Below are 20704 nucleotides of genomic sequence, written 5' to 3' on the forward strand. Positions count from 1 at the left end.
CTTGACATCACAAAACACAAAGCTCAAAAAGACAAAATAAAATATAAGATAAACGTAAAATAAAATACAGATGAAGCTAAAGTTAGACTGCATAAAAAACCAACAACATAATAATCTACTAGGTATGTTTACATTAAATTAAATAAAATCCTATGCGCAAATATAGGTATGTTAGAGAGAAAAAGCCTCGCTACTTTGTTAAAGGTAGTTTTTGAATAGTTTTTCAAAGAAAGGTTAGCGTAGTTTTCCTCTTTAAAGTTTAGTTTATGTAGCTTGATATCACAAAACACAAAACTCAAAAAAGAAAAGTAAGATAAAAGTTAATCGTAAAATAAAATATAGGTGAAATAATTGTTAGGCTGCATAAAAGAAAAAAAAAATCATAGCATAATAATCTTCTATATATGCTTGGATTGAATTAAATGAATTCCTTTGCGTAAATATAAGCAAACTAGTGAGAAAAAGTGCATAAAAAGCATCGCTACTTTGCTGCAGAAGAAGTGGATGACTATATGCAACTTTTTAAAATTGTGTGCTATCTCTATCGATTAAGGTGGTTTTCGAAAGTTTTTTCAAAGCAAAAATAGCGTAGTTTTCCTCTTTTAAATCTAGCTTTTGTCTAAGGTAGTTTATGAATAGATTTTCAAAGAAAGGTTAGCGTAGCATTCCTCTTTTAAGTTTAGCTTAAAATTCTTGGCATCACAAAACACAAAACTCAAAAAGATAAGATAAAATATAAGATAAACCTAAAACATAATATAAATGAAACTAAAGATAAGCTGCATAAAAAACTAACAACATAATAATCTACTAGGCATGTTTAAATTGAATTATATAAAATCCTTTGCGCAAATATAGGTATGTTAGTAAAAAAGCATTAAAAGCCTCGCAACTTTGTTAAAGTAAAAATCCATAAAAAGCCTCGATACTTTGCTGAAGAAGATGACTATATGCAACTTTTTAAAATCGTGAGCTATCTATATCGATTTAGGTCCTTTTTGAGTACTTTTTCAATGGAAAGTTAGCGCAGTTTTCCTCTTTTAAGATTAGATTATGAAGCTTGACATAATAAAACACAAAACTAACAAAGGCAAGATAAAATATAAGGTAGTTTTCGAATGTTTTTTCAAAGCAAAATTAGCGTAGTGTTCCTCTTTTAAATCTAGATTATCTCAAAGGTAGATTTTGAATAGTTTTTCAAAGAAAAGTTAGCGTAGCTTTCCTCTTTTAACATTAGCTTATGTAGCTTGACATCACAGAACACAAAAACATAAAATAAAATATAAGACAAATAGATGTAGCTAAAGTTAGGCTGCATAAAAAACCAACAACATAAAATATCTACTAGGCATGTTTAAATTGAATTAAATAAAACCCTTTGCGCAAAAATAGAGAGTAAAATGCATAATGTTAGAGAGTAAAAGTGCATAGAAAGCCTCGCTACTTTGCTGTAGAAGAAGTGGATGACTAGATACACTTTTTTAAATTTGTGTGCTATCTCTATCGAATAAGGTAGTTTTCGAGAGTTTTTTCAAAGCAAAATTAGCGTAGTGTTCCTCTTTTAAATCTAGATTATCTCAAAAATAGATTTCGAATAGTTTTTCAAAGAAAGGTTAGCGTAGCTTTCCTCTTTTAACATTAGCTTATGTAGCTTGACATCACAGAACACAAAAACATAAAATAAAATATAAGACAAACGTAACATGAAAAATAGATGTAGCTTAAGTTAGACTGCATAAAAAACCAACAACATAATAATCTAACAGGTATGTTTAAGTTGAATTAAATAAAACCCTCTGCGCAAATATAGGTATGCTAGAGAGTAAAAAGGCATAAAAAGCCTCGCTACTTTGTTAAAGGTAGTTTTTGAATAGTTTTTCAAAGACAGGTTAGCGTAAATTTCCTCTTTAAAGTTTAGCTTATGTAGCTTGACATCACAAAATATAAAACTCAAAAAGACAAGATAAAATATAAGATAAACGCAAAATAAAATATAGATGAAACTAAAGTTAGGCTGCATAAAAAACCAACAACATAATAATCTACTAGGCATGTTTAAATTGAAATAAATAAAACCGTTTGCGCAAAAATAGCTATGTTAGAGAGTAAAAGTGCATAGAAAGCCTCGCTACTTTGGTGTAAAAGAAGTGCATGACTAGATACAACATTTTAAAATCGTGTGCTATCTCTATCGATTAAGGTAGTTTTCGAAAGTTTTTTCAAAGCAAAAATAGCGTAGTCTTCCTCTTTTAAATCTAGATTATGTCTAAGGTAGTTTTTGAACAGTTTTTCAAAGAAAGGTTAGCGTAGCTTTCCTCTTTTAACATTAGCTTATGTAGCTTGACATCACAAAACACAAAACTCAAAAAGACAAAATAAAATATAAGATAAACGTAAAATAAAATGTAGATGAAGCTAAAGTTAGGCTGCATGAAATAAACGGGTAACAATATTTTTCTATGTATGTTTACATTGAGTTATATAAAATCCTCTGCGCAAATATAGGTATGTTAGAGAGTAAAAGTGCATAAAAAGCCTCGCTACTTTGTTAAAGGTTGTTTTTGAATAGTTTTTCAAAAAAAGGTTAGCGTAGTTTTCCTCTTTTAACATTAGCTTATGTAGCTTGACATCACAAAGCACAAAACTCAAAAAGACAAAATAAAATATAAGATAAACGTAAAATAAAATACAGATGAAGCTAAAGTTAGGCTGCATAAAATAAACGGGTAACAATATTTTTCTACGTATGTTTACATTGAGTTAAATAAAATCCTCTGCGCAAATATAGGTATGTTAGAGAGTAAAAGTGCATAAAAAGCCCCGCTACTTTGTTAAAGGTAGTTTTTGAATAGTTTTTCAAAAAAAGGTTAGCGTAGTTTTCCTCTTTAAAGTTTAGCTTATGTAGCTTGACATCACAAAACACAAAACTCAAAAAGACAAGATAAAATATAAGATAAACGCAAAACAAAATATAGATGAAACTAAAGTTAGGCTGCATATAAAACCAACAACATAATATTCTACTAGCCTAGTTTTCCTCTTTTAAGTTTAGATTATGTAGCTTGACATCACAAAACGCAAAAAGGCAAGACAAAATACAAGGTAAACGTAAAATAAAGTAGAAGTGAAACAAAAGATAGGTTGCATAAATACAAAAACTGCATTGCCAAAAATAGAATTTGTTGTCTAGAAAGACTTTTTAAAGTTTGTTTCTTTCGTCTATTGACTTAGTGAATCGCGATCTGGTTTTTCTTAGGCGCGCTTGTTTCTTAGTTGTTTTTTTTTGTAAAGAAAGTTTATTCAGACGTTTTTTTTACGCAACTCCTTTAACATTATTTTTAACAAAGTATTCTTTTATACGTGTTTACATTGAAATAAAACCCTTTGCGTAAATAGAGATAAGTTAGAGAGCAAAAGCCTCACTACTTTGCAGAAGAAGAATTGGATGGCAAGATACAACTTTTTAAATTCGTGTGCTTTCTCTTTTAAGGTACTTTTTGAATATTTTTTCAAAGAAAAGTTAGCGTAGTTTTCCTCTTTTAAGTTTAGCTTACGCAGCTTGACATCACAAAACGCAAAAACCAATAAGGCATGATAAAATACAAGATAAACGTAAAATAAAATAGAAGTGAAACAAAAGTTAGACACCATAAAAAAAAAAAAAACAAAAAAAAAACATAATATACTTCTATGTATGTTTACATTGAACTAAATAAAATCCTTTGTGTAAATATATGAAAAAATAGAGAGTAAGAGTTCATAAAAAAAGCCTCGCTATTTTGCTGAAGAAGAAATGGATGTCTAGATCTTTTAAAATAAGGAACTTTTTGATTTCTTTTTCCGAAAAATGGTTGGAGCAGTTTTCCTTTTTTAAATTTCACTTATGCAGTTTAACATCACAGAAAATATTAATTTGCTTTTTAACAAACTCTTAAAAACATCAGAAATAATTCTAAATGCAACTCTATTAAAAGTGTTAACAGAATAACAAAACGACTTTTTTTTTTTTTTAAAGATAAAAAAAGTTTGAACTATCTTTAAATAAGAAATGTGAGAACAGTTTAACAGAACTTCTTGTTTATTATGTATTTAGCGAAACAGATAAATATATTTGCAAAAGCATAGAGAAAACAAACTACACAAAAGGCCCATCTTTATTGCCAAACTGAACAAACTTTTCTAAACTACATAAATGGTCTCACTATATTGCCATATTGAACAAACTTTTCTAAACTACCCTCTTTTTGAATTTTTAGCTTCATGTTTTTAATTTTGTCTTTAATATGGCTTCGGTAGGAGTACTTTTGCAAGACATGAATGAGCTTGTCACTGCTATGATTTGCCAAGATGCCAAGGTAATCTTTGTACGAGCAACTTGAGCTTACATCTGTAAACACGTCTTGCAAGATGTATGCCAACACCAAAGCTGCACATCGTGGAAAACTTCTGGTGTTGAACCATTCGTTGTGGCCAGGGCAAGCATTCAGCTTTTCAACTATTTCATCTAAAATTTTACAAACTCAAGTCATAACACAAAGAGATTAAATCGAATATTCATTTGGTTCTGAAGCATGACAAGATTAATTTTGTTTTTTTATTTGTTTTTTTTTGTTGACCTTATTGTTTGCACTGATAGCAACAACTGGTTTTTGAAAGATTACCTAATTGGCATTGGCTAACTTCTGCTTTGTTTTCCTTTGTTCTTGGCTGAGTTGATCCTGAAATAAAATAAAACCATGTTCATTTTTCTAATTCATAAAAAAACCATCAACAGTTTCTAAGTGTTAGAGATAATAACAAGCTGTGCATGATTTCTAACGGTGAAGTTTCTAACTTCATCATTAGAAATCGGGTAGACACAACTTTCTAAAAGTGCACTTAGCAATGATGGCAAGTTTTTATTAACAGTTAACCATCTGAAATTGTGCAAGAAGAGGTTTGTGTTTATATATGTTTGTATAAATTAGGTTTTACATTACCGATGTGTTCTTGAGTAAAAGATGGCATTTCCAACTTGATTTTTTTTCTTCTTGGATCTTTTACTTCTAAAACATAATCAGTTTTAGTATCATTCACTTGTGTAAACATTTAAGCAATCACAGAATTAGTCCTGCAACAAATACATACACACTTCTGTGTTGTTTTTTTTGTTTTTTTTTTGTTTTTTTTATTGTTTTTCTTTTTTTTTTTTTTTTTTACAGCTTTAACAATAACAATAGGGCAAGGAGTTAATTTGGGCATTTTTATTTTTTGAAAGCGTGTTGAGATTTGCATAAAAATCAAAAATCAAAAAGAATTTACCTCTGGATGTACAAGCAAGACTTTGGCTAAATAGACTACCAACAGATTGAACAGCACCAGGTGAGGGCTGTTTTTCAAGAACAGTACCAGCCTGTTGGACTGGAACAGCTGAAAGAAACAAACTGGGTTTGGCCATCGTTTGCTGACGAGCAACAAGATTAGGAGCCAGAGGAACAGAAAAGACCTCTTTTGAAGGATTAAAAACAACTTGCAGAGAAGGAGCAACATGAACAGGTTTGGCAACCACTTGCTTATGAGCAGGTTCAAGAAGAGCAGGTTCAAGAAGAGCAGGTTCAAGAAGAGCAGCTTCAGGAGGAGCATGGAAAACACGTGTGACAGCCATAAGATTATCTTGCTGTGAAGCAACATTAGACACTGTTTCCAGCAGAACAGAAAAAACCTCTTTTGAAGGACTGAAAGCAACTTGTTCAGCAGGAGCAGCAGAAACAGGTTTGGCAACCACTTGCTCACTAAAGTAAACTGGAGAAAGTTGTGCATGGTGTTCAATAAAATCCGGTTCATCAGGAAATAATGTTAATGCAAGAGGAGAACAAGCTGTGCCAACAGGAACAGCTAGAGTCTGATCTACATCCATACAAACAGCTTGTTCATTAGGAACTAGTTGTGCAAGAGCAGAGGATAGTTCAAGAACTGGACCAGCGATTGTTTGTTCAGAAGGAACAGACGAAACAGGAGTTGAGCTAGGTTCACACAAGAAATCTACAACATGTTCGTTGCTGTCCTCTAAAGGAGCATTGTTTTCTACAGCTGGAGAAAATGGAACCACTGTGGTACAACCGAAAGTAGCAGCACATTCTTCAGAGTCAGAACCGGAGTCTGAATCTTCCTCAAAAATGTCCTCAACATCATGAAAACCGTACTCCTCTGCATTAGTTCGGAGCCAGTCCATCACATCCTTCTCCTCCTTTGGTGGTCTCTCAGACTTTTCAACAGTCAAAGACTCTATGACTCCGAAGGACTGTCCGATGCCCAGGGCAAAGCGCAACTCCTCTGCAGCGTTCCACTGGGACACATAAAAGCTATCCATTGTGTGTCTGCTGTGCTTCATGTAGAGTGTAGCAAACCGCTCGCGATCTTCTTTGCTGTTGTTGGCAAAGTAAGTGGCTATCGAACCGCGAATGCAAGTGGGAGTAAGACGCTTCATGGGAATGTTTACTTGGCTTTTTCTGAAGCAGGACGTCAGGCTAGAGGTGATAGCAGAGGAACCCATCTGGTAAACAGGCACTCTAGTTGCACCTAGTGTCACACCTTCGTCTTTGTTGGCTCTCACCGAAGGAAAAAGGGGCCTGTAGCAGTCGCTCAACTCCAAAACAGTCTTGGTGTCTGCAGCCATGTAGTGAGAGTCGTTGACAAGAAGGTCTCTGTATCTCAGCAAATAAATATCGATCAACACTTTCAAGTCGTTCGGCACTAGAATGTTTTTGGCTCCGTACTTGTATGCTGTTTTGTAGCGCTCTTGCACAATGCAATATCCACACTCACTCTTCTCAGCAGCCATGTAGTCTCTAATGTTTAAAAGAGCAATGTTAGATTTTCTTAAACTGTTAATTACAGTGACAGAGAGCAGAAGATGGTTTCGTAGAGACACAGCATTGTCTCTAGTCAGCGGAAGAGACGCCTTTCTAATCGATTCCACTAAGTCTCTTACGTATGCAGACTTGCCATATTCGGTCAGCAAACTGACATTGATGATGTTGATGCTTTTTCTTCTTTTCACAAGGCTCCTCCTCAAAGAACGAAAGGGCCTCAGCACTTTTCGCAACTCATCCACCTTGCAGCGCAAACGTCGGATGGCCTCATGAGAAAGTCCGAAATAGACGTTTCTGGCTTCACTGAAACGAAACAGGAGACAAAGGGAGACGAGGCGGTTGTACAACGTGTGACAAGACATGGCTTTTGTTTGGTCAAGTTCACTCAGCTTGGAATTGAGCTGAATTTTCTTAAAGTGCAAGGAGAAGTATCTATCCTCCAAAACATTGGAATTGGTGAGGGCGTTTGGGTGCAGCGTCAACGTGCTGTCACAACAAGTCAATATTTCCACAACTGCATTTTTGTAGATTTTTGCTTGTGACCAAGTGTTGTTGTTGGCTACCACAAGCCACTTTTCAAAGTCTCTGAAGAGCTCATCTGCTGACTGGTAATAAAAGTGAAAAGCATCTTTGTCCAGCTGAAACAAGAGTCTCTTTTCTTCGGTCAAGACATAGGAGCTGGAAACCAAGTGCTCTAAGGAATCGAAATCAGAGTCAAGGACGGATTCGGTGTTCAGCTCTTTGTTTTCTACAGAGGTGCATTGGTTTGCAGAAGGAGCCTCGGACGAACCAGCAACTGGTGAGGGCAAGCTTAAAAGAGGATCAGAGGAAAGAACCGGAGAAGAAAAAGAGGAGGAAGGCCCAGGAGCAGAGGATGCAGAGCCTGATGCAGACGCTTGTTCAGCTACTGGCTTAATACCAAAGAAGGCAGGTCGAATAAATTGAGGGACATAGAGCTTCTCGTTGTCGTATCGCTTTGCCTCTGCAATCTTTTGTTTGATCATCTTGGAATCGTAGAAATGAGTCTCTTTCAAGTGTATGTCCAGTCGGTCGTAATACTTCCAACATTGCAAACAGGGGTAAGGTTTTGGACAGCCGGACTTGCGTTCGAGACGAGCATGCTGAAACTTCCTGACCATTGCAGAGTAAAAGATGGAAGCTTCATCCAAAGTCCAAGAATGATCTTTTTTAGTCAAGTGTCTTTTAATGCTTGTGGACGAATGTTTGCACAAAGGCATCGGACAGCTAACAGCGTACCTCTTCTTGGTACCATAGAAAGGTACAACCCTGTTTACGGAGCCACACGCTGCAACTAATGCGGCCCTGACTTTGTTTTTGAGCTTTAAGTCTCTCTGTTCTTGTGACTGCTTTCTTTTCTTTTTTTTTGCTTTAGAGTTTGGAGAAGAAGCAACAACAGAGTTGTTTTCTTGTGAAGAAGACATGTTCAGGTGTTTGTTTGCAACGGTTTAAGCTAAAAAAAAAAGAAAACAGTTAGTGAGAGTTTTTTTTCTTCTGCCTGTATCCAATCCTGGAATGTTGCGTGGATTGATGAGAAACACAACTACAGCGAAGAGCTGTGTTTTTTCGAGTCCTCTGCAAAAGAGCAAGAAGAAAGTAAAGAGAGCAACAAGAAGAAACAAAGCTTGCACTAGCAAAAGAAGAAGAACGAGAGCAACTAGCATTACATGCATGGTGGCAACAGTGATTGCTATTATGAGAAGGAGAATGAGAAAAAAAAAAGAAACAAATAAATAAAGAGATGGAGTTTGAGAGGATCTCGCAACCATATGACTCAAAGAAAGAAACTGTGTTGAAAAAAGGCAAGAGAGGGCAAATAGAACTTGCTAACAAGGACAAATGACAGACATAACTACAACAGTAACAACTCTCATTGCAAGCATAATAACAACAACAGCATCAGCATCACTGACTCAGAGAGTGTTGAAAAAACAAAACAGATTAAAAAAAACAAGCAAAGTGGCTGAACAGTAACAACAACCATTGCATGTATAACAACAGCAACAGCATCACTTAATCAGAGGGTATTGATAAAAAAAACAAACAAAACAAAAACAAAAAAGAAAAAAAAACAAAACAAATAAAAAAACAAAACAAGCAAACTGGGTGAACAGTAACAACTCTCATTGCAAGCATAATAACAACAACAACATCACTGACTCAGAGAGTGTTAACAAAATAAAATAGATTATAAACAAGCAAAGTGGGTGAACAGTAACAACTCTCATTGCAAGCATAAAAACCAACTACAGCAACAGCAGCATCAGCAACAGCATCACTGACTCAGAGGATATTGATAAAAAAAAAACAACTAACAAACACACAAACAAAAACGAATAAAAGCAAAGTTGCTGAACAGTAACAACTATCATTGCAAGTAAAACAACAACAACAGCATCAGCAACATCATCACCGAATCAGAGAGTGGTGATAAAATAAGATAGATTAAAAAACAACCAAAGCGGCTGAACAGTAACAACTCTAATTACAAGTAAAATAACAAAAGCAGCATCACTGACTCACAAGGTTTTGATAAAACAAAAAACAAAAAACAAACAAAGCAAGCCAAGTCGGTGAGCATTAACAAACACTCATTGCAACTATAATAACAACAACAGCAACAGCATCACTGACTCAATGGGTGTTAATAAACAAAAACAAAAACACAAACAAAGCAAGCAAAGTGGGTGAACATTAATAAGACTCATTGCAACTATAACAACGACAACAGCAACACTATCACTGACTCAGAGGGTGTTGATGAAAAAAAAGCTAACAAAAACACAAACAAAGCAAGCAAAGTGGGTGAACATTAATAAGACTCATTGCAACTATAACAACGACAACAGCAACACTATCACTGACTCAGAGGGTGTTGATGAAAAAAAAGCTAACAAAAACACAAACAAAACAAGCAAAGTGGGTGAATATTATTAAGACTCATTGCAACTATAACAAAAACAACAGCAACACTATCACTGACTAGGAGGGTGTTGATGAAAAAAAAACAAACAAAAACACAAACAAAACAAGCAAAGTGGGTGAACATTAATAAGACTCATTGCAACTATAACAACGACAACAGCAACACTATCACTGACTCAGAGGGTGTTGATGAAAAAAAAGCTAACAAAAACACAAACAAAACAAGCAAAGTGGGTGAATATTATTAAGACTCATTGCAACTATAACAAAAACAACAGCAACACTATCACTGACTAGGAGGGTGTTGATGAAAAAAAAAACAAACAAAAACACAAACAAAACAAGCAAAGTGGGTGAACATTAATAAGACTCATTGCAACTATAACAACGACAACAGAAACAGCATCACTGACTCAAAGGGTATTGATAAACAAAAACAAAAACACAAACAAAACAAGCAAAGTGGGTGAACATTAACAAACACTCATTGCAGCTATAACAAAAACAACAGCAACAGCATCACTGGCTCAAAGGGTGTTGGTAAAATAAAAAAATTAATAAAAACAAAACAAGCAAAGTGGGTGAACATTAACAACACTCATTGCAGCTATAACAAAAACAACAGCAACAGCATCACTGGCTCAAAGGGTGTTGGTAAAATAAATAAATTAAAAAAAACAAAACAAGCAAAGTGGGTGAACATTAACAACACTCATTGCAGCTATAACAAAAACAACAGCAACAGCATCACTGGCTCAAAGGGTGTTGATAAAATAAAGAAATAAAAACAAAACAAGCAAAGTGTGTGAACATTAACAAACACTCATTGCAGCTCTAACAAAAACAACAGCAACACCATCACTGACTCAGAGAGTGTTGATAAAATAAAATAGATTATAAACAAGCAAAGTGGGTGAACATTAACAAACACTCATTGCAAGCATAAAAACTTACTCAGAGAGTGTTTATAAATAAAACAAAAAACAAAAAACAAAAATACAAGCCAAGTGGGTGATTACTAACAGCGCAAACAGCAGCAACAACAGTGTCTTTAGAAACAACAAACAAGTACAACAGCAACAACTGCTTTTACAGAGTATAACAATAACAACAACATGGCACTAACAACAACAAAAGGGTTGGAATAAAAACCTATAGGCAAAAGGAGAGCTGCATTCAGACAAGATCGATTACAAAGAAGCTCTTCTTTTGGACAGAGGAGAAACTGCTTTTGAGGGACAGAGGGACTTTTGTTGTTGTTGTTGTGCAGAAACCAACAAACTTTTATTGAACCGAATATAACCGAACATAACCGAAAGTCTTGTTTGCTTCTGTTTTGTGCCATCAAGAAGGGAAAACAAAACATCACGAAACAAACGAAGCAAACGAAACAAACAAACAAACGAACGAAACAAACAAAAAAACGATTAAATAAATAAACAAACAAACGAAACAAACAAACAAACAAACAAAAACAAATAGGAAAAACAGAAAACGCTGTACCGAAACCTCGCCATTTTTATCCTTCCTCGAGCTTTCTTTGGGCGCCAAAGACCGAGAAAGTTGAGCAAACGTGACGTTGAGGGGGGGGGTACTTAAGGCCAGCAGACCGACCAATGGCAAGCTTAGGAGAGACCCACGTGAATGTTACTTTTTCTTTCTATGTACGCTGAATCCGCTCAAAGTCTGGAATTTCCAGCATTCACGTGTCATCACTCCAGCCACCAGATTGGCCCACACTTTGCACACTTTCAAGACTAGAACTTCACTTAATCACAAATTGAGCCAAAAAAAAACTAAGTCTCGCATGGCGACAACTTTTCCAAAAGCAAACAAAGGCAAAGGCAAACGAAGAAAAAACAAAAACAAATAAACAAAAACAAAACCGAATAGGGAGAGAGAGAGTGAGTCGACTCATTTCTTTCGACTGCCTTAAACGAGAAGTCTAAAACGTTTAAAAGTTGAAAACTAAGTTTTTTAAATGAACTGCACCGAAAAAACTTTACGACAGTTTAGCTGGTTAAAAACGCAGAGGAAAATATTTTATAAAATTTAAGCGTTCTAAAGATGTCCATTTTTGTTTTTGGCTTTTTTTTATTTTGGTTTGTTTCTGGCTTGTTTCTTTCTTTAAATTCTAGCGATCGAGCATATTTGAACGGTTTCATCAACCTGTCGGCGCACGTGCTCGAGAGCTAGAACTTTGATTGCTTTTGTTGTTGAGAATTGAGAATGTCCGAGCAGGTTTTTTTTATCGATTTCATCGCTTGTGGCGAGGCAAAAATCAAAACGCTTTTTGGACGAAAGAAAAGAGATTAAAAGGAAAAAAGAGAAGAAAAAAAAAACAAAAAAATAGGTTATGTGTTATGAACATTTATTTTCTCACGCGATGACGTCTAGTTTTGTTAGAGTAATTAAAATATGGTATCAAGTTTGTAATTTCTATCTTATTTTTAGTTACGGATAATTGCCAATTATGTCACGTTTAGTATACACAACGCTGTTTTCTTAATAGCAATATGATACAAACAAGTTATAAAAAAAAAAGCGTTCGCTCGATCTTCCTTAGTCAGTTGAACAAAAAGAAATTTTCACAACATATGATTGATTTGGTTGTCCTAGCAAGCTGTTTTAGCAAACGACTAGAGGTTGCAACTGTTGTTCATTGAAAACGAAAAATCTAGCGTCAGCAAGAAATTTTTGAATACATAATGTACACAAAATTGGCACTAACAAATGAAAATGTAAAAAAAACTGTTTACCTTGATGCCAGACTCGCAGAGATGTTGTCGCTCGTTGCTATCGACTGCGAACAGCTTTGTTGTTTTTCGAAGTGCCTCTTCATTCTACTTATAGCCGAAGTTTTGGCTTCGAAAAAAAATACGAACGTCGTTAAGCTCAACGAGCTGCTTTAATTGTTGTTCGTGCGAAAACGAAATGCTTAAAACGGATAAAAGTGTTGGCGTAATTACACTTTTCGACCGCGATGCAGTTTGTCAACTCTAGCGTACTTTTTTGGCTCGTGGAGCAAAAGCCTCATGATAATAGCAAAGGCTTAAAATGTCTTAACATGTCAGCAAAGGCTTAATATGCTTAATAAACTGTGGTTAAGCTTTTGCGGTGCAGTTCATTTACAACTTAATTTGCAACTTGCTGGCACAAGCAAACGTTTATGACTTCTCGTTTAAGACAGTTGAGCGAAATCAGTCGACTCACTCATTCTCCCTTTTCTGTTTTGTTTTTGTTTTGTTTTTTTGTTTTTGTTTTTGTTTTTGTTTGTTTTTTTTTTTTCTTTGTTTGTCTTTTGTTTAAAATGTAAAAAACTCGAAAGGAAAGTTGTTGCTTTGTTTGCTTATTGAAAGTTTTCGCCAGTTGCAAGACTTAGTTTTGTTTTTGTTTACTTATTAAAATATCGAGGAAAATATTTGAGGACATCGCATTCTAATGGTGCCTTTATAACAACATCTAACGATTTAACGTTTAATGTTGTGCTCAAAAAAAAAATTCCTTTTATATCTCTCAATGGTCTCCAACGATAAAACTGCCGACCAATCGCAACGATTAAACAGCCAACCAATGGCAGCTCAATGGTCTCCAAACAAGAGACTGCCGACCAATGGCAGCTCAGTGGTTTGAGAAGTGAGATCATTCGATTTCCTTTTATTATCTCCAGTTTGAACTAGTGCTTGGCTTGTGGTGCAGAAACTAAAACTTCCCGTTTTTGTATTTTGTTTTGAATTTCTTTGCTTTGAGCTTTTTAATCGATCGATAGCTTTAGGAGAAAAGAAGAAACCCCTCTGACGAAGTCTTGGCTTTTTTAAAAACGCTCAAATTTTGGCAAACAAATCTCATACGAAACGCTACTTTGATGTCAAGCTTTCGTTACTCCCTACTCCCTTCTAGCGGAGGGCGGCAAAAAGGTGTTGCATCCTAGAGCTAAAAGTGAGGAGGGAAGCAAGTTTTTTTTTCGTTTTGTTTGCTTTTTTATGTTTTTTGTTTTTTTGAGGGGGGAGAGTTAGAGGGTAAGGGGGTTAGGATTAGAGGGGGTTGGGGTTACGGTTTGGAAACCTGGGGACGAGGATATCAAGCAGGAGTTTAGTGTTAAGGTTAAAGGGCCCACGAGGGGCGTCCTTCAATTGTAAAATGCCTTTAGACGCACGTGTCTAGTCGTCTCGTTGCATCGACCTAGAGGAGTTTTCTGATAGATCTTGCGCTTTGGGCTCAGTTAATCGGTCTGTATCCATTGTAAACACGGTGTCTGCCGTTAGAAAATCGTTAACCAGGCGTTTGTGAGCTTTAACAACCATCCCTTTGAGTTTAAAACGAACGTTTCTTCAAAAGCCACTCGAGATGGAGGTACTCACGGAGGTTTGTTACGGTAACAACCCTGTGGTTTGCCATCTTCTTTCTTTCCGCAGCGTCGCAAACGCATCGGCCGGTCTCTTAGGTGACGAAAAAACGTCTGATCTCTCGACTGGAATGCTTAACGTACTAAGATTAGTAGAGTTAGTACTAAGAGTTGCATCTGGCCGCCGTAATTTTCTTCGATGATGTCTTGAAAATTTCGTGACGTCGTTTTCAAACCTCTAGGGTCGATTTTAACCTTCGACCTTAAAGTCGATTTTAGCCTTCGGTGTGGCTCTGTACAACTTTTGCGGTGAAAAAGCTTGCGCGGAGTCTACAGTTGTATTTAGCCGACAGACGCTGGCAACGCAGAAACAGAATGACTCTTGGGCGGCGCAAACCGAGCGTTCAGCAAATTTCTAGCATTTTACGTCAAAGCGGACAATCTGCACGACAAATAAAGCTAACTTTCTCGTTGCAACAGTTAGTCACTGGATCGTTGGACGAGTGTGTACAGCTGTTTTGCGTCGAAAGCCGACCGGTGGTCGGATGCGACTCTTCTTTTCATTCGAAAATCAGAACCTGGCCATCAGTCGTGTATCACCATCGAATGCTTAATGTAGTGATTTCTCGAAACGACAAAAGCTTGTAAAACAAACAGCTTCGCTGTACTGTTGCCTAATATGTTAACGGATGGCCAGGAACAACCTTGGTCTGTAATGAATGAGTTCGTTTTTCCATTCGAGGCACTAATTACTGCAGTTTTAAAAGTCACCTAAAGTATAAGCTCATCTCTCCATTCAAGAAAAACAAGCATCAGAGTTTCGGAAAGTTTGCATGCACGACACCACCATCGATGATACTTAAACAAACAGAAAATGAATTGCAAAACAGAACCACTGAATTGCAAAACATAACAACGGACAGCTTGTAAAATGCATGGTGATGAGCTTCTTCAATCCAATCAAGGAACCAAGCATCACAGTTTCGGCAATGGTGCATGTGCAAATCAGCAAACTGTGATACTTAATCAAACAACTTCACTGTTTTGCTTAGTTTAAGAACGGATGGCTAAGAACAACCTCGTTAGTGAGTATGAAGTCATCTCTTCATTCCAGGAATTAATAATAATCAGAGTTTTAGAAGTCTCTTACGTGCGATACTACTATCAACGGTACTTAATCAAACAGCCTCTCAGAATGGCCTAGTTTGAGAACGGAAGGCTAGGAACAACCTTAGTAGTGAGTCATCAGTTCAACTTTTCATTCAAGGAATTAAGCATCTAAAATCTGAAAAATAAAAAGAAGAGCTCTTTGTTAGAAGTTCTTATTTTTATTTTTCCTCAACTTCTATTTCTTTTCTTTTTTTACTTTTTTTTTTTTAATGATAGTTTTTCTTTTTTTTTATCTATTTTGTTCGTTTAAATTAATACAACAGGCGTTTTAGGTCGTTTCTGTAACATTATTTAACACTTTAAATTGTAATAAATATTTGAACAGAAGAAAATCCCTTTCGTAACGTTAAAATGTCATAAGAACATTTCATCTTTACCAAATACGCTTGTAAAAATAGTTTCACTTTTAAAGTTTGTTGTATATGTCTTTTAATTTAGTGAATCGCAATTTGGATTTTCTTAGGCGCACATCTACTTTAGTTGCTTTTTCTTAAAGAAAGGTCACCAGAGTTTTCTTACACAGCCCCTGCAGCATAATCTTTAACAAAATACTCTTTTGAAAAGTTTTACATTGAAATAAACAAAAGCCATTTGCGTAAGTAGAGATAACTTAGAGAATAAAAAGTGCATAAACGCCTCGCTACTTTGATGAAGAAGAAACGGATGACTAAATGCAACTTTTTAATTTCGTGTGCTATCTCTTTCGATTAAGGTACTTTTTGAATATTTTTTCAAAGAAATGTTAGCGTAGTTTTCCTTTTTTAAATTTAAATCATGTTTAAAGGTAGTTTTTGAATGTTTTTTCAAAGAAATGTTAGCGTAGTTTTCATCTATTAAATTTAAATCATGTTTAAAGGTAGTTTTTGAATGTTTTTTCAAAGAAATGTTAGCGTAGTTTTCATCTATTAAATCTAAATCATGTTTAAAGGTAGTTTTCGAATATTTTTTCAAAGAATTGTTAGCGTAGTTTTCCTCTTTTAGATCTAGCTTATGTTTAAGGTAGTTTTTGAGTATTTTTTCAAAGAAAAGTTAGCGTAGTTTTCCTCTTTTAGATCTAGCTTATGTTTAAGGTAGTTTTTGAGTATTTTTTCAAAGAAAAGTTAGCGTAGTTTTCCTCTTTTAGATCTAGCTTATGTTTAAGGTAGTTTTTAAATATTTTTTTAAAGAAAAGTTAGCATAGTTTTCCTCTTTTGGATATAGCTTATGTTTAAGGTAGTTTTTAAATATTTTTTTTAAAGAAAAGTTAGCGTAGTTTTCCTCCTTTAGATCTAGCTTATAATTCAGGTAGTTTTTGAATATTTTTTCAAATAAAAATTAGCAAAGTATAGTTTATTTAGCATGACATCACAAAATACTAAACTCAAAAAGGCAAGATAAAGTATAAGATAAACGTAAAATAAGATATAGATGAAACAAATGTTAGGCTGCATAAAATCAAAAACTGCATTGCCTATCATAAACACAAATGTCTAGTGAGAGCTTTTAAAGGTCGTTCTTTTCGTCTTTTAATTTGGTGAATCGCGATTTGAATTTTCTAAGGCGCACATGTCTTTCAGTTGCTTTTTTCTTAAGGAAAGGTCGCCAGAGTTTTTTTACGCAGCTCCTGCAGCATAATCTTTAACAAAATACTCTTTTGTATATCATTACATAGAAATAAACAAAAACCATATGCGTAAACAGAGATAAATTAGAACGCAAAAGTGCATAAAAAGCCTCGCTACTTTGCTATAGAAGAAGTGGATGACTAGATACAACTTTGTAAATTCGTGCACTACCTCAATGGATTAAGGTATTTTTCGAAAGTTTTTTAAAAGCATAAATAGCGTAGTCTTCCTCTTTTAAATCTAGCTTATGTCTAAGGCAGTTTTTGAATAGATTTTCAAAGAAAGGTTAGCGTACTTTTCCACTTTTAAGTTTAGCTTATGTAGCTTGACAAAACAACACACAAAAAGACAAGATAAAGTATCAGATAAACGTAAAATAAAATATAAATGAAACTAAAGTTAGGCTGCATAAAAAACAAACAACTTAATAATCTACTAGACATGTTTAAGTTGAATTAAGTAAAGTCCTTTGCGCAAATTTGGGTAAATAAGAGAGTAAAAATCCATAAAAAGAAGAAGTGGATGAGTAGATACAATTTTTTAAATTTGTGTGCTATCTCTATTGAATAAGGTAGTTTTCGAGAGTTTTTTCAAAGCAAAATTAGCGTAGTGTTCCTCTTTTAAATCTAGATTATCTCAAAAATAGATTTCGAATAGTTTTTCAAAGAAAGGTTAGCGCAGCTTTCCTCTTTTAACATTAGCTTATGTAGCTTGACATCACAGAACACAAAAAGATAAAATAAAATATAAGACAAACGTAAAATGAAAAATAGATGTAGCTAAAGTTAGGCAGCATAAAAAACCAACAACATAATAATCTACTAGGCATGTTTAAATTGAATTAAATAAAATCCTTTGCGCAAAAATAGGTATGTTAGAGAGTAAAAGCGCATAGAAAGCCTCGCTACTTTGCTGTGAAAGAAGTGGATGACTAGATACAACTTTTTAAAATCCTGTGCTATCTCTATCGATTAAGGTAGTTTTCGAAAGATTTTTCAAAGCAAAAATAGCGTAGTCTTTCTCTTTTAAATCTAGATTATGTCTAAGGTAGTTTTTGAACAGCTTTTCAAAGAAAGGTTAGCGTAGCTTTCCTCTTTTAAGTTTAGCTTATGTAGCTTGACATCACAAAACACAAAATTCAAAAAGACAAAATAAAATATAAGATAAACGTAAAATAAAATATAGATGAAGCTAAAGTTAGACTGCATAAAAAAACAACAACGTAATAACCTACTAGAATCTAATAAAACCCTATGCACAAATGTAGGTATGTTAGAGAGTAAAAGTGCATAAAAGCCTCGCTACTTTGTTTAAGGTAGTTTTTGAATAGTTTTTCAAAGAAAGCTTAGCGTAGTTTTCCTCTTTAAAGTTTGGCTTATGTAGCTTGACATCACAAAACACAAAACACTAAAAGGAAAGGTAATATAAAAGTTAATCGTAAAATAAAATGTAGGTGAAATAAATGTTAGGCTGCATAAAAGAAAAAAAAAATCGTAACATAATAATCTTCTATATATGTTTGGATTGAATTAAATGAATTCCTTTGCGTAAATATAAGCAAACTAGTGAGAAAAAGTGCATAAAGAGCCTCGCTACTTTGCTGCAGAAGTAGTGGATGACTATATGCAATTTTTTAAAATCGTGTGCTATCTCTATCGATTAAGGTAGTTTTCGAAAGTTTTTTCAAAGTAAAAATAGTGTAGTTTTCCTCTTTTAAATCTAGCTTTTGTCTAGGGTAGTTTATGAATAGATTTTCAAAGAAAGGTTAGCGTAGCATTCCACTTTTAAGTTTAGCTTAAGTTGCTTGGCATCACAAAACTCAAAACTCAAAAAGAAAAGATAAAATATATGATAAACCTAAAACATAATATAGATGAAACTAAAGTTAGGCTGCATAAAAAACCAACAACATAATAATCTACTAGGCATGTTTAAATTGAATTAAATAAAATCCTTTGCGCAAATGTAGGTATGTTAGAGAGTAAAAGTGCATGAAAAGCCTCGCTACTTTGTTAAAGGTAGTTTTTGAATAGTTTTTCAAAGCAAGTTTAGCGTAGTTTTCCTCTTTTATGTTTAGACTATGTAGCTTGACATCACAGAACACAAAGCTCAAAAAGGGCAAGATAAAATATAAGTTAATCGTAAAATATAGATGTAACAAAGTTTAGACTGCATAAAAAACCAACAACATAATAATCTACTAGGCATGTTTAAGTTGAATTAATAATGTCCTTTGCGCAAATATAGGAAAGTTAGAGTAAAAATCCATAAAAGCCTCGATACTTTGCTGAAGAAGAAGATGACTATATGCAACTTTTTAAAATTGTGAGCTATCTATATCGATTTAGGTCCTTTTTGAGTACTTTTTCAAAGAAAAGTTAGCGCAGTTTTCCCCTTTTAAGATTAGATTATGAAGCTTGACATAACAAAACACAAAACTAACAAAGGCAAGATAAAATATAAGGTAAACGCAATATAATGTATAGATGAAACTAAAGTTAGGCTGCATAAAACAAACGGGTAACAATACTCTTCTATGTATGTTTACATTGAGTTAAATAAAATCCTTTGCGCAAATATAGGTATGTTAGAGAATAAAAGTGCATAAAAAGCCTCAGTACTTTGCTGTAGAAGAAGTGGATGAGTAGATACAATTTTTTAAATTTGTGTGCTATCTCTATCGAATAAGTTAGTTTTTCGAGAGTTTTTTCAAAGCAAAATTAGCGTAGTGTTCCTCTTTAAATCTAGATTATCTCAAAAATAGATTTCGAATAGTTTTTCAAAGAAAGGTTAGCGCAGCTTTCCTCTTTTAACATTAGCTTATGTAGCTTGACATCACAGAACACAAAAAGATAAAATAAAATATAAGACAAACGTAAAATGAAAAATAGATGTAGCTAAAGTTAGGCTGCATAAAAAACCAACAACATAATAATCTACTAGGCATGTTTAAATTGAATTAAATAAAATCCTTTGCGCAAAAATAGGTATGTTAGAGAGTAAAAGCGCATAAAAAGCCTCGCTACTTTGTTAAAGGTAGTTTTTGAATAGTTTTCAAAGACAGGTTAGCGTAAATTTCCTCTTTAAAGTTTAGCTTATGTAGCTTGACATCACAAAATATAAAACTCAAAAAGACAAGATAAAATATAAGATAAACGCAAAATAAAATATAGATGAAACTAAAGTTAGGCTGCATACAAAACCAACAACATAATATTCTACTAGTTATGTTTAAATTGAATTAAATAAAATCCTTTACGCAAATATAGGTAAGTTAGAGAGTAAAAGTGCATAAAAAGCTTTACTTTGCTGAAGAAGAAGATGAATAGATGCAACTTTTTAAATTCGTGAGCTATCTCTATCGGTGTAAGGTAGTTTTTGAACAATTTTTCAAAGAAAAGTTAGCCTAGTTTTCTTCTTTTAAGTTTAAATTATGTAGCTTGACATCACAAAATACAAAACTCAAAAAGACAAGATAAAATATAAGATAAACGCAAAATAAAATATAGATGAAACTAAAGTTAGGCTGCATACAAAACCAACAACATAATATTCTACTAGAAAAGTTAGCCTAGTTTCCTTCTTTTAAGTTTAGATTATGTAGCTTGACATCACAAAACACAAAAAGGCAAGATAAAATACAAGGTAAACGTAAAATAAAATAGAAGTCAAACAAAAGTTAGGTTGCATAAATACAAAAACTGCATTGCCAAAAATAGAATTTGTTGTCTAGAAAGACCTTTTAAACTTTGTTTCTTTCGTTTTTTGACTTAGTGAATCGCGATCTCTCT

At 34.1% G+C, this 20704-nt stretch overlaps 1 protein-coding gene and 1 long non-coding RNA gene across 3 annotated transcripts in view; both read right to left on the bottom strand.

The window, feature by feature from the left end:
* The window catches only part of LOC149892638 (uncharacterized), a 321349-nt gene that overhangs the window by 42332 nt on the left and 258313 nt on the right, over positions 1–20704 (bottom strand). The gene's annotated exons all lie outside the window — the stretch shown is intronic.
* Positions 3277–11369, bottom strand: LOC149892641 (uncharacterized). The gene is made up of 5 exons (XM_090079971.1): positions 11298–11369; positions 5302–8322; positions 4980–5045; positions 4662–4718; positions 3277–4504 (listed from the first exon to the last, which is right to left on the bottom strand). The coding sequence occupies exons 2-5, from the start codon at positions 8291–8293 to the stop codon at positions 4185–4187; spliced, it is 3435 nt and encodes a 1144-aa protein (XP_089936097.1). The 5' UTR covers positions 8294–8322; positions 11298–11369; the 3' UTR covers positions 3277–4184.

The sequence above is a fragment of the Hydra viridissima genome, unplaced genomic scaffold, assembly GCF_058129835.1.
Source record: "Hydra viridissima isolate aposymbiotic clone 2 unplaced genomic scaffold, HvirCarnegie_v1 scaffold_2, whole genome shotgun sequence".
Taxonomy (NCBI): Eukaryota; Metazoa; Cnidaria; class Hydrozoa; order Anthoathecata; family Hydridae; genus Hydra; species Hydra viridissima.

What these genes read in the sequence shown, in the direction of transcription:
- LOC149892641 (XM_090079971.1), bottom strand. Translation starts at nt 8,293, where the DNA reads ATGTCTTCTTCACAAGAAAACAACTCTGTTGTTGCTTCTTCTCCAAAC. An exon ending in TCTTGCTTGTACATCCAGAG is followed by an intron (nt 5,046 to 5,301) that starts GTAAATTCTTTT and finishes ATTATGTTTTAG; the next exon opens with AAGTAAAAGATCCAAGAAGA. An exon ending in AGTTAGCCAATGCCAATTAG is followed by an intron (nt 4,505 to 4,661) that starts GTAATCTTTCAA and finishes GTAAAATTTTAG; the next exon opens with ATGAAATAGTTGAAAAGCTG.